The sequence below is a fragment of the Embiotoca jacksoni genome, unplaced genomic scaffold (genome assembly GCF_022577435.1).
Source record: "Embiotoca jacksoni isolate LCO1_2020_lvr unplaced genomic scaffold, fEmbJac1.0.p SCAF_6, whole genome shotgun sequence".
Taxonomy (NCBI): Eukaryota; Metazoa; Chordata; class Actinopteri; family Embiotocidae; genus Embiotoca; species Embiotoca jacksoni.
Window position 1 is genome coordinate 21311631 of NW_027185414.1, and position 13557 is coordinate 21325187.

The window sequence follows — 13557 nt, forward strand, 5'->3', positions numbered from 1 at the left end:
TATTCATTCTGGTTATGATTTTTTTTTTTTTTTTTTTACTTGTATCTCACATTAAGTGGTGTTTCTTTAGCTGGTTGAGGATCAGCTGCTGTAGTTGTTTTTCCGTTTGCTGTCAGAGATTTGTGTTGAGAGTTGTGGCTGTGCATCTTCTACTCCACAGACGGACATGGAGGACGGGAGAAACCCCAGCATCAAGAAAAGCCTTTTCCCCCTCTTTAGCTCTAAGAATAGCTTAAAGCACAACTCAGCTGTCAAAGTCCTACCTGTAGTCGCCTCGCCCATGGTACAACACCAGCCTCCTGCGCCCTACCCTGCCTCACCAGTAATCTAACTTCAACACTACGGCTGCATGTTAACTCACACTGCTCACTCACCAGAACGACCTGCTCTGAAATCCTCTCAACTGACTGACTGAGAAATCCTCCAGATTGAAAGGATTTCAAACATGTTTTGAGTGTAATACTGCACGCTCCATTATTGTCTTGGCTATAATGTATGTCTAATGCATTCAAATTACATTGCAAGACATTTGCTGTGTTCCAAATGGTGTACTTCCACACTAACATTTACTATTTTGAGTGCATAAGAGCATTCAAGTATAGAAACATGCAGTGCACTATGAGTACCTCGATGGTGAAACGGTAGACACTTTTCACCTTCAACGGCCGCCATTACGGCTACGTAGTGGAAAGGGAGGGACCACTTACAACTTATTTGCGAACAGCTGCAGCCAAGGAGGCTGTTGCTGAACGCAGCCCTATACAAATACAAGTTATACACGTCCACCATACTGCTGTTGGATAGAAGTCATCAGTATGTTTACTGTGGATTAAACTGAAGGCACAGAAACGCGTTCATTTCTGGGTAAAATAATAAGTCGGCACATACTTTGGCAGGTGATGCATTCAAATCTTTCGGTTATTTCCTGTAAGTGCAGAACAGCAGTGTGCAGTTTGAGACGACGCTACCCTATAGAAATTCAGGTACTATACAAGGAAGAGTACTAAAATAAAAGTGCGTTAGTGTATATGTAAGTGTACGAAGGGAAAAGTGTAATTTGGTACACAGCAACTGACTCCGTGCTGCAGTGTGTGCTGTTTGTGAGGCCAACACGTTCACGTCATTGTACTAACTGAGGCTCATTAACATATTCAGCTCATTTATAAGCGCACAAACACACATGTATCAAAACTCACACTGTGGGAATTTTTCTGGACTCTTTACTTTGTTTTATAGTAGTGCTGAAAGGCAGGGGTGGACTGTAACTAAGTATATTTACTCAAGTACTGCACTTGAGTACAATCCAAAGGTGTTTTACTTTATACTTCCACCACCACATTTCAGTTGCTCCTTTTATTTAATAGTTATAATTTACTTGTTCTTACAAGTTCAGATAAATATTTCATATACAAAAATATATTATGTTTCAGCCTCACAAATTTGTAAATTGGCTGCTTGTCTTTTTTTTTTTGTTTCATTGTAAATTTAAGCTCTTTTTATTTTTGGCCTGTTGATCAGACAAAACATCAGCTTAACTTAATGGTTATCCCATTAATCAAAATAAATATCAACACATTAAGCAATGATGACATTAATTGTTAGTTGCAGGTCTGCCTTATATTACAGCTTGTGAAAACACACACACAGACACAAAACCTTTTTGAGAACTTGTGTTTTTTCATGTATAATGTCACTAATCACCATCACCATCTTTTGTCTGTTGCTGCCAGAGGGCTGCATGAAGAAACTCGCCGGGATTTAAGATGTGATTTTAGTGAGATGTGTGAAGAAAAAGACTGCTGTAACCTCACGGTTGAGAGAAATCACTTACGTGCAGTAAATATTTTAGATAACTAATAACGCGCCGGTGTTTTGTTTCTAAAATGTTAGGTACCGGGGAACGGACAAGAGCACCTGTCCCTGCAACGGAGCTCCAAGTCGTCCTCTCACCACGGCAGCCGCCGGAAAAACCGGGAGCGATCCCGAGACAGGGACCGGGAGCAGAGCCGGGACAGAGACCGGGACAGGGAGAGAGAGAGGGAACGAGAGCGAGAGAGAGAGAGGGAAAGGGAGAGAGAGCGGGAGAGAGGGAGGGAGAGAGAGAGAGTCAATGACTGGCCACCAGAAAAACCAGTGGACTCCCACTCTCAGGTATGTGCTGACTTTGAATTTAAGTTCGTATTTGTCTGAAAATAACAGCCCAGAGTACAGTCTTGTTAAAACGATTCAAGTTTTTCCTCATCGAAACAAACCCTTATCATGTTATGGATAGCAAATTACTAAATACATATATATATAAATAAATAAGTGCTCATAATAAGAGCTGTTTGTAGGTGATGTAAAATGAAGGAAAACATTTTTAAATGTTGACCACACAAAATTATTTTGCATTTAACACTTAAAAGTTTAAACCCAAATTTTGTACATGTATATTCGACAAAATGTGTCTTGTGTAATCTGTAATGTATTCATGTGTAATTTTGTATTCAGAAATGCACCAAACGTGTGAAAGTCATGCTGTTGAGCCAGATGTCATGTCATTATTTCAGTGTAAATATTAGACAATAAAATGCAGCTACACTATAATGAAAACATTTCAAAGCTTTATGAAATTCATCCACTCGGGTAACTCGCCACAAAGGTATTATTTGCAGAACGGTATTTTGTGTGCACAACTTTGATTTAATGCACATTTGCATGAATGTTCAAAAAAGGTACAAAGTGTGTCTGGAAAACAAAGCTCCCAAAGCTTTTTATTTAACTGAAAAAAGGGCAACTATATGATAGGAAGGAAAATAAAAATATTTACAATTAAGTCGAATCAGATTTCAAGGTCAGTCAAACTTTATTACAGCTCCTTAAAGTCTTCATAAGAGAACTCGGTTTGTAGAAACACTTTTTTTATGCTTACATTTCCTGCAGCAATTATTCCGACATTGACTTCAAGGTGTAGGTCTGTCAGAGGTTTTCAGAGACGGACAAGCTGTTGGGTTTGTGGACAATAAGAGAAAAAGAGAAGCCTTATCCTTAAAATTCATTGATCAACTGCATCTCTTTCCCTCCTTCCAGAGCCAACCACTCAAGTCGCTCCGTCGACTCCTTCACCTCTCCCCTTCTTCCTCAAATCAAGGACAGCCTCCTCCTCCTCCTCCTCCAGACCTGCGCTTCCAAGCCCCCCTCCCTAACCCCCCTCAGCCCTCCTCCAAAGCAGGCTACCCTGAGGTTCGAGGGCACGCCGAGAGCCGGGGCCACCCTGGGGTGAGCACCTCGGCCCAGGCTAAGAGCCGCAAGCCCAGCTACCCCCTCCCCGGACAGATCGAGTCCAGCTGGCACGTGTCTGCTTTACAGCGGGCCGAGGGTGCCCAGTTCACCCCGGAACAGCTGGGCATCAAACCGGGGAAGAACGGACCCACCTTTACCCGAGCCACCCGCAGCAGGATGCCAAACCTCAACGACCTGAAGGAGACCGCCCTGTAAGACCTTCAAACCACACCACCTCCGACGTTGCTCCATCCTGGAAGCACCTGCCAGACGCAAACATCACGGTAGTAAAAGTTTACATGAGAGCCTATTTCACTGGATCACGTCCTCATTCAGAAATGTAGTTCAAGCTCATGTCTCCGGAAGCTACAAAGACTAGACGTCGACAGGCCAAACAAAAACACCAGTAACAGTGTCATCTAGGGAAAGACAGGGAAGGGCCCGATGCCAGGACTCTATCGGTTGTATGTTATTCTCTCTCTATTCACAAGGTTGCATCAGAATAAGGTGATCTTTCCTGTCAAGGAGACACTGCCCTTCTGGCCTCTCTGCTGCCATCTTCTGCTCACAGGACACTACTGCAACACATCCGATAGCTGCTGTCACACCAGCGGCCAATAAACTGAAATGTTTTTCAAGCTCTGATATTTGATAAGAAGAAAAATAAAAAAAGATTTATATTGACATTATTTATTAAATATTTATTTGTTTTAAATTCAAGGATATAAGCTATAAATGACACAGTATGTAGGCTATATGGAAATATTATAAGGTAATATAGAGTTAAATGTGTAACTGCAAGAGCTTTAGTTTCGACACAAAGAAATGCATAAATATTTATGTGTTGATAATACAATGTCACAAGGAATATTTAATGGTGAATATCCTTTTTTTTTTGTTCAATTTGATATGTTATTAACGGATTTTCACGTTATTTCACGTTATTTTTACTCCTTTTTTCTGTTTGTTTCATCACAATGTAAAGAAAACACTGATGAATACATCAAACCTCTGACTTTACATCTAATAGAAATATGCTCATCACCCTCAATACATCAGTTTTGTGACTAGTCGGGCTATTTGTCAAACAGAGGTTTGGTAGCAGATCAGCTTGAGTGAGACTGTTAGGCTCTGTGCTTTACATACAGTAAATATCACTTCACTTTATGTCCCATGTCTGGTGTCACCATTTTATAATGAGCCCTCATTTTCTGTCCCTCAGTTCTTTTATCAGTGACAACAGCTTCTCAGCTCCGTGCTGCCATGTTGGTTTCGTCCACAGCCTTAACAGCAAGTTATTGGGTGTCTTTGCCCTCATCACCACGCAGCCCGGGTGAGATGTCAGCCTCTCTTAAATTGAGGTTTAACTAACACGACATAGAACATTTAAAGTGTTTTCAGAATCTCTGAAAACAGCCGTACCTCACCTACGACCTTTAAGATCTTAAAAGGATAAGTCTGGTTATATTTTTATTTATTGTCACAAAGTTTTGTCTGTGGAGCCAAAACCTGATTTATATCTGTGTCAGAGACCTCCTTTGTTGTCTAAAAATAAACATAGATGAGTTCATTTTGAGTCAGATTAGGAAATTGTTCAGAATGTTTTATAAATGAAAGTACTCAGACCTTTTACTTAAGTAAAAGTACAAATATAACAATCTGGTAAAACTCCATTGCAAGCAAAAGGCCTGCAATAAAAAAAAAAAAGTAGATATAGAGAAGCATTATTATTAAAAAATAAAATTGCATCTATTAGTAATTCTGATACATCAATGGGTAAGTTGAATTTTACTGACCTTGTTTTAATTACTTTATATACAGTTGAGTAGTACCCTCCAAAGGATCACAAGGTCAAATGTGTTTTTGCTCAAGGCCAACATAAACCTGAGAAGTTATGAGAGCATTAATGGGGAAAAAGAAATAAGAAAAAAGTTTGTATTGATTTTTGCGATTTACAATTTTTTTTTTCTCTTTTTAATTTGGGAAATATTAGCTCATATTTTGTGTGGGCCTACAATTGTTATTTAGATAAAACAATCTGAGAAGTTTCAAAGGGAATACTCTCTTTAATGGAAGTACAAGTACCTTAAAATTATACTTTAGTACATTACTTTCGTATGTGTACTTCCACCACTGGCTGGTTTTTGGCTTTTCATTGGACTTTGCTGACAATATGAACTCTATAAAATAACACCAGACTCATCCTCTGATGTGTGTGTTTACATTTTCTGTGCATTTTAAAAGCTTGTGTTCTCAAAGTTTTTGTAAATGCCTTTTGTAATTTTGAACTCCAACTTTACATTACTTTTTTTTTTTTAACATCAACAGTCATGATCAGGGATGATTTTACTTATAGTGACTTGATTGTGCATAAAAGCATTTACTTGTTGTCTTCTGACCTGTGGATGATTTAAAACCCTGTAGAACAAAACGCTCGTCGTGGCCTATAAGGCGAATATCACCTTTATCCTTCATTCCTTACTCCTTTGTGGTTGAAAGCATAAAACAAAACAACACATTTAAATCAAATAAATGCTTTTCCATTACGGAAAGAGGAAACAAAGGAGAATAAGAATTTAAAACATCTGTGGACTGAAAAGAGAGTTTGATTTGAGGAGATGTATGTTGATCCTGATCTGTTTAAAGGATTAAAACACTCAAGCAAAAAAAAAAAAAAAACTGAATGAATTGACAACATGGCTGATTGAAAGCAATAATATGAGTGATGCAGATTGCACTAGCCAAATCAGCGGCTCGTGGAGCCAAATATAGCAGAGAAGGATTTCCGGCAGGAGACTGTGATTAAAGAGAGACAAGTGTCCACATGTGATAAGCAGGCATCATTCTGCAATATACTTTTTATGTTCAATTTGTCCTTGAACGTGATGCGCTTAAAACTTAAAACTGACCCATGTTGTGTATTATAGAAAATCCCGATTGCTGATTGTAAATGACGGCTGACGTGGGGTTTGTTTCTATCATTAATGGGACACAGTGATGACAAAGCTTGCCTTGCCAGAGACCCGAAGCCTTACATTAGCTCACTGATTCAACACTTCAGATGGAAATGGAGGCTTCAACCCCACAACGAGTCACACAAACCGAGAACGGAGGCGAAAAAGGAGAATTTCTGATCACAAATATGAATGTGTTTCCTAAAACATCGGTTCTTTTTTTTCATTACGCTGTTTTCCCACTTCTGACAGGGTGTAAATAGAAATAATAGAGTGTATCTATACTGACCGTTCTACTTTAAAAATGATAGGGTCTCATAATAAATGCCAACTGTAAATTTTTGAACGGCTCATGTCTTTGTTTCGGAGCACAGAGACACAACATGAAAACAGACATGTTCTAATTTAATCAAGGAAATAGTTCAAAGATACAATAAAGAACACGTCTGCAGAGTCAGTAAACCTCTGCAGCGTGTTCCCAAAGCAACATGGGAAATAGAATTTAAATGTTACAGAAACAAAGCAGGAATTAAGCACAACACCAAACCACATTTGAATATTAGTGAGACTTGCATCCATCGATTTTTACACAGTACTGAAGAGTGATTTAAAAATTGCTTGAGGTAAAAAAGAAAACCCAAAAAACTGAGCATTAACACACGCACACATAAAAGTAGAGAAGTGTTAAAAAAATTAAAAAAAAGGTTGGTGTTATTCTGATCTTTTCTCATCAACAAATCCCATTAAAAGACCAAAATAAGTGTGATGTGTTAGTCCTTACTGAAGACACAAATCTCTCTTTTTCTTTTTAAAGGAGTCACAGTTAAATACATTTAAAATGAAAACAAAACAAAAACAGACTTACCTAAAACATCTGGGCACAGGATCTGTTAGGGACTATTTTCAGCTGCGGATTCACACGTATTTGCTGCACCTTGAACTGTCCAGTGTATGATTAAGAGCAGAAGGACAGTGTATATGTTACTGATTCAAAATGGTGCCCTTGTACTTTGTAATGAAGGGCAAAGTACCCTTTGACGTTGATTATAACGTCAATGATGACGTTATAATAGTTTTTGGATAAGTAAACAAAATACAAAATAAAGCTATAAACCATATGAAGCTTTGGACGAGGATGAATTCATTGTTGGTTTTGGTCTTTCCATGGGATTTGTTGACAGTAAGGAAAATGTAGAGTATCACCAGACTTAAGGTAAATAAAGATGGGAGACTGACTGAGAAGTGTGAATTCCCTGTTACAGTTCAACATGAGGAGGAGCAGACAGAATATCACAGAACAACACAAATGTTTTGGAAGAGCTTGTCTCAGACCTGCGGATACAACCCCCATAGCAACGCTGCTTCTCCCTCTCCATGCCTAATTATTGCTTTGAATTTATGCCATTTCATTGCAAAGGGAGCAATCTATTGACAACTCACCAAATTAAAGCCCCCAGAGCGAGACTGGTTTCACACAGACAATGCAAAGTGGAGCGAATGAAAGCTCATCGCACATATCAAACAAACCTATTTTCATCATCACGTAAGTCCATTTAAACTGAGTTGTTTGTATTTTGAGATGATTTCATGGTGAATATTTTAGGGTCAACTTGCGGTTCAGGGGGCCAAATCTGTGGATTTATGATCACACATCACACACTCGTAAGGACGGAGCTTCACTGCAGGTTCAGTTGTGGTTTTGGGACAAGGCCTCGGGGACGGTGGGAGCAGAGGTTCAGATGCATTTGTTCATGCAAAGCAGCAGCTCCATGCGCAGCGCGATGCGCGTGTGCCATCCGAGAGGGATGATGCGGATGTAGCGCGCCACGATGGGCGGCCGCAGGAGGTTCTGCACAGACGAGGAGCGGTCCGAGTTTCCATAAAACACCTGAGGAGAGGCAGGAGGGGAAGATCAGGATGTAGATTAGTCAAGACTGGCCTGAGCGTTCACTGAATACACTGCTTTTAATATTAAAGTCGCTATTGTTCCTACTAGCAACACAGCTGACAGAAAGTAAATGATGATAGAACAATTATTTTTTATTATTGATTAACAATAGAATATATAAAACATTAGAATATAGTGAAATTTCCATCATGTCTTCGAGTTGCTTATTTTGTCGGACCAACAGTTCCAAACTAACAATTAACAACAAATACATCCAATTCTCCCTTTTCAAAAGGAGCAAATGTTTGACATTCCTTTGATCAGCTAATCGATTAATCAACTAATTGTTTCAGCACACAAATTTTGACAAACAAGAGAGCTTTGGAGTTGAGTCACCAAAAAGACTTGCATATTGAAAATCTAAATAAGTCACCTATCATAATAACATTATATTCTGGTGTATAAGTGTAGATATGTATTAAGAGATTTTCTCTTAAGGAGCAATAGCCTGTCAAAGTTTAAAATTATACTTTTTTTTTTTCCCGATTATTCATGGGGTCACTATCGAGCCAATCAGTGCAATGCATTTTAACATCAGAGCCGAAATATTGACTTCTCACTCTATGTTTGGTCAAAATGAGACCTCTGATGTCTGCGACGTTTCCTCAAACCTCACATTGTACAAACACACAACACTCGACGGTGTTCTCCCGCTTTGTGCTCGACTGACCCTGTTGTTTCCCGTCTGGTCTTTGTAGTAGATCCAGTTGAGCTTGTCGTCCGTGCGGTACTGAATGCTGTACTTGGTAATCCACTCGTCGGCGTCGCAGCGGCCCTGAGTGAGGACCCCCGACACCACCATCACCTCCCTCAGGTCGATCTGCAGCCACTGAGTGTTGTCCTGAAACTTGGACAGCCAGGCACACCTGGAGGAGAAACACAAACAGTCGGTGTGAGCATGCAGCAATCAGGCTGGTTATATTAGTCACCCGGGTGCTTTTCAGAGAAAAATTCCATGTTTGCCAACAAGACACCCGAGTCTCTGTAATGATATCAAAGCAATATTTTTCAGAAAATATTGGATAAAAGAAATGCTAAGCAAGAGTCTTATTAAGCGGTTTATGCTACATAGAGGTGTTTGACCGTTTTTGATACTCAGGGTGAAGGATATTTTTTTTTACTTCAAAACATTTCTAAACCAGATCAATTCATGTAGCATGCTATTGGCAGATCTACATTTTTTTCTTGAAGAATTTTTTTTTTCCTTTAATAATATTAGAATATAACATAAAGGACTGGGGTCAAATTCCAACACTCGTTTTTTAGGATACTAGAGGATATTGCAGGGAAAATGTATACATGTCCTTATTGGGCATCACGGCTCTTCCGTGTTAGACTTTATATTTTAATGTTTCTAAGCAGAAGCATGTTGGCGTGTCAGACATACCAAGTGCACCGTACATAATGAGTGTGTTTACTCCAATACTGTTACTCACAGATGGTGAGAGCACAGAAGGGTATTTCCCTGAGACAGAACATTCAGCCATATGTGGTAAAAGCAACGTTTTGCTTGGTAAAATGAAAACAAATACGCCATAACAACCTCAGCGTTCACTATCAGATGTTAAATATTCATGTTGGTATAAAACTCTCCATTTTTGTTTATATTATCTGGAAAAATTCACTTTCTGGGAACATGTTGCTTTGGACCTACCCAAAGCCCTGGCCGTTGAGCCGGGCCTTGCTCGGGAGCCACGAGGAGAACCAGCCGGAGTACTGGTCCTGGTTGGAGCAGGTGATCTGGTCCGGATTCACTGATCCGGCCTCAAAGCCGAGAGGCCTGTGGTACGGACACTCTGCGAAGAGACCAGACACAAAGTTCTTAATTTAAATCTGTTTTCAGTTAATATTGTTGTTTTCCACTGAAAGACCTCCTGGCTTCCTGGATTTTAAGGTCACCACCCCGATAGAGGAAAACACAAACACGTCTTCCTGCAGCTCAGCAGTAAAACCACTGAGATGTGAACAGCAAATGATCATCACTAAGCCTCTCCGGATTCTTAATTCTCCATCTCTACGCCCTCTGTGCTCTCTCCTCACTTCTGCCGACTCCCATCCTCACACCCTCCCGCTCCCCCGCCGTTAGCCACCCCGGTGTGACCCATATCCCGCCCTAAAAGCCTGCAGTTTAATGCTCCACAGCGAGAGATCAGCAATGTCCATTAGGGCGGCAGGCGGACAGATGGCCATGTTCTCCTCTCCGCAGCTTTAGCTCCGCGTTGCTCTCGTGTTCTGAGCTCTCTCTCACTTTCATTAAAAACGCATGAGAGCAACTCCTCTGGTGACTTAGTGAACGTGCTCTAGAGATATATGAATGAGAGAGAGAGCTGTACGTGAGCGAGGAAAACAGTGAATAGTGGAGGAGAAACAGCAGTGGAAGTAGCCGGCTGCGCTTTTGTTTACTACTGTCTTAAGCCTATCTGGCACAGGGTGGCATCCTGTCTAATCCCAGTATTACAACGTATACAGCAGAAGCTTCTGTGTGAGTCAGAAGATAAGTGTTTGCGTAACAGTAATGTCTCTGCAGTCCTCCCTAATGCTTTCCCTGACTTGAACATATTCAGACAGCTGCATTAATACACATAACCGAGAGGTGAAACGCGATGAATCGAGGCGATGTGAACTCTGGTGCAGCACAGGAAAGTCATTCTCACTCATCGTTTATCATCACCAGGTCTGTGTTGTGGTAATTACTGGTTTGTGTGATTGTGCGATCGGCACAGTCTATTACGAGCCCCGTAATCTCTGTATCATTTGCTCAGATAATGATTATCTGCAGAACTTCTCTCTCCTCTCCATCGTAGGTTGCCATGCGATTTTGTGGCTCAGTTGACACCCGCTGATTCACCCGTACATCAACTCTGCCCTTTTCTGCTCTTCAAGTCTGACATGATTGGAAGCCTGATCTTTAAATCTCTGATCTGAGGCTGCCGTCAGACATTTGTGTTGGATGGCGTCTTTGTTTCTTTGCACGAGCGCTAAAAAACAAACTGGTTTACAGATTGTATAGGAGATTTATTGGAAAGTTAAATCCCAGGCCAAGCCCTTAAAAGGATTTAGAAGGGAAAAAAAGGAGATTTCCGCCTGCTGATGATGACTACAATGTTTCCAAAGAGAAGGATGAAAACTTTCATTTTCAACCATGTGTTTTGCTTTCTATCTGGGTCCATGAGCAGGTGCAGGGTAAACGTTGTGAAACTCAGATCCACATTTCCTGTCATGGAAACAGTAAATCTGGAGGATTGTGCAGCTTTGATGGAGGTAATTTCAGGTTTTTTTCATGGCTCCAATCTGCATCACCTTCTCTGAGGATGTCCAGTGGAGCATGTCCGCCCTGTGGCGTCAAATCTGGAGCCGAATGCACTCATGCATGTGCAGTACATGAACATATAAAGATTCCCATATCACACAACAAAGCTCTCAATCCATCTGATCTGTATAACCTGAATGATTTGTGAATAAACCGATTAGTCTAGCAACAGGAATTTATATTTTGACAGTTAATGATTATAGTTTAAATAATCGTTCAAGCAAAATGCCTCAAAATTGGTGGTTTCAGCTTCTCCAATGTGAAGATTAGCTGCTTTACTTTGTCATCTATTATTGTACACTGACTTTCTTCGGATTTCTGCACTAACTGAGAAAAAAGTAGCAGATTAATTATAATAAAAATATAATCATGATGTGCAGACATGCATTTTCCAGCAGGTTAAACAGGAAGCATTTTATTTACGTCTTTGTCCGCTCTCTCAGTCAGTTTAACGCTTTTCATAAGAATTATCTGACTCTAAACACTAACTTCACAATCTTCTCATTTTAAGTCATATTACTACTTTAAGAAATTTCATGATATAGTCAATAAAAGTCACTAAAATGGTCAAACACTGGCCTCGTTAGACATTAAGTCTGAAAACAGAGTGTGTATAATGTGTATTTTTATGTGAAATGCCATTTGTCACACCAAAAATGAATTACAAATAAACAAAATATCTGTTTTGAGATTTAAGTTTACGAAATGAAAAGAATAATTTTGTACATTTGGGGTTTTTTTTTCAGGGAGGTTATTGTATTTGATGAAGCTCTTACCTGGCATGCAATCCACTCCTCGCAACATAGACGAGCCAGATCCAATAGTGGAAAACTCTGTTGGAGATTCTCCTCCTTCACAATCACATTTGCAAGCCCTGCTGGTCCATGCCTCAGACACACCGACCTCACAGAAACACACAAACAATATTTAATATATGCAACCTAAAACAGTATCAACAGATATATCAAAAATATGAATACCATAATTTTTTAATATAGCTGGTTTAAAAAAAAAAAGTAAAAACAGCAATTTCAGACCTGAAACCACAGTGATAAAGAGAAAAGAGACTGAAACTTCAATTCTATCTTAATACAGCAGATAACAAGTGTTTTTTCAATGACAATGATTTGACATTGACCAATGTCACTCTGAGAGACATCCAGGCTGAAATGTCTCTGTTACCGCTGATCTAAAAGGGTTTTAAGAAAAACTTATCTCGTGCATATTCTCCTGAATTTAACACTGAGTTAAATTATTTTTTTTACGTTTTGAGGTTTCTTCATACCTCTTGAGCATGAATGCTGATGAACACTGTCCAGCCAGATGGAGAGAAAGAAAAAAATAAAGCCAGTCGACAAGGCAGAGGAGAAAAAGAAAAGACTCAGTGACACATTAGTCACTCATTCTGGCAACAAAATCTGTGCATCAATCTGTCAGTTTAACCACATTTAGAAAATGTAAATAGCCACAGCACAAACAGAGTAACGTCACCAAAAAAAGCTTGGATGTTACTGAGAGGAAGCAATGAAAAATCTCAGTTAAGAACTATTTGAGATCAGAGTTTCAGTAATTTCTTTATCAATCATTGTCCAATTCCTGACTTCACCGTCTTAAATAACTACAGACACAGATAGTGGGTTTACAACTGAACAGCAGAGTAAAGACTGAAATCGTACCGTTAACTCCCAGAAGAAGCAGGGCCAGCAGGAAACGCTGTTCGTTGAGAGCCATTTTCCAACCTGCTCCGAACCAAATAGGACCGACTGTAGACTGAGCAACCAAACCAGCAGTGATAGGAAGGCTGGATTACAATAATCCACAGGACGCTAATGGCTTTACCTAATGCCATCTTTATCTGACAAAGCCCCTCCCACAGCTGTTCAACCACCACCATCAACATCATCATCACCACCACACATGCTGGAAACCGCTGCACAGTCACGCGGGGTCAGGTCCAAAATTCTGCAGGAGACAAAAGCAGCATGGTCAAGTGACAGATTTAGGTTGTGTGTATGTGTGTGTGCGTGTGCGTGTGTGTGTGCATGTGTGTTCAAGAGAGTGAGAGTGAAGGTGCTGGAGGGTGG

The 13557-nt window shown here is 40.1% G+C and overlaps 2 protein-coding genes across 8 annotated transcripts in view; one reads left to right on the forward strand and one right to left on the reverse strand.

Moving 5' to 3' along the window:
- Positions 1-6561, forward strand: part of cdkl5 (cyclin dependent kinase like 5) — a 43695-nt gene extending 37134 nt beyond the window's left edge. For 5 of the 7 annotated variants that reach the window (XM_069174501.1, XM_069174503.1, XM_069174502.1 and 2 more), the window contains 3 exons: positions 161-322; positions 1891-2151; positions 3070-6561. In XM_069174501.1, coding sequence (XP_069030602.1) covers positions 161-322; positions 1891-2151; positions 3070-3477 — 831 coding nt within the window. In that variant the 3' untranslated portion in view covers positions 3478-6561. The remainder of the gene's footprint in view (positions 1-160; positions 323-1890; positions 2152-3069) is intronic. The other 2 variants (XM_069174504.1, XM_069174506.1) reach the window with 2 other exon arrangements.
- Positions 6562-6603: 42 nt separating this feature from the next.
- Positions 6604-13446, reverse strand: rs1a (retinoschisin 1a). Its single transcript, XM_069174508.1, has 6 exons — positions 13150-13446; positions 12759-12784; positions 12250-12376; positions 9818-9959; positions 8834-9029; positions 6604-8103 (listed from the first exon to the last, which is right to left on the reverse strand). Exons 1-6 carry the CDS (start codon positions 13202-13204, stop codon positions 7951-7953), a joined length of 699 nt encoding a protein of 232 aa, XP_069030609.1. The 5' UTR covers positions 13205-13446; the 3' UTR covers positions 6604-7950.
- Positions 13447-13557: the final 111 nt, after the last annotated feature.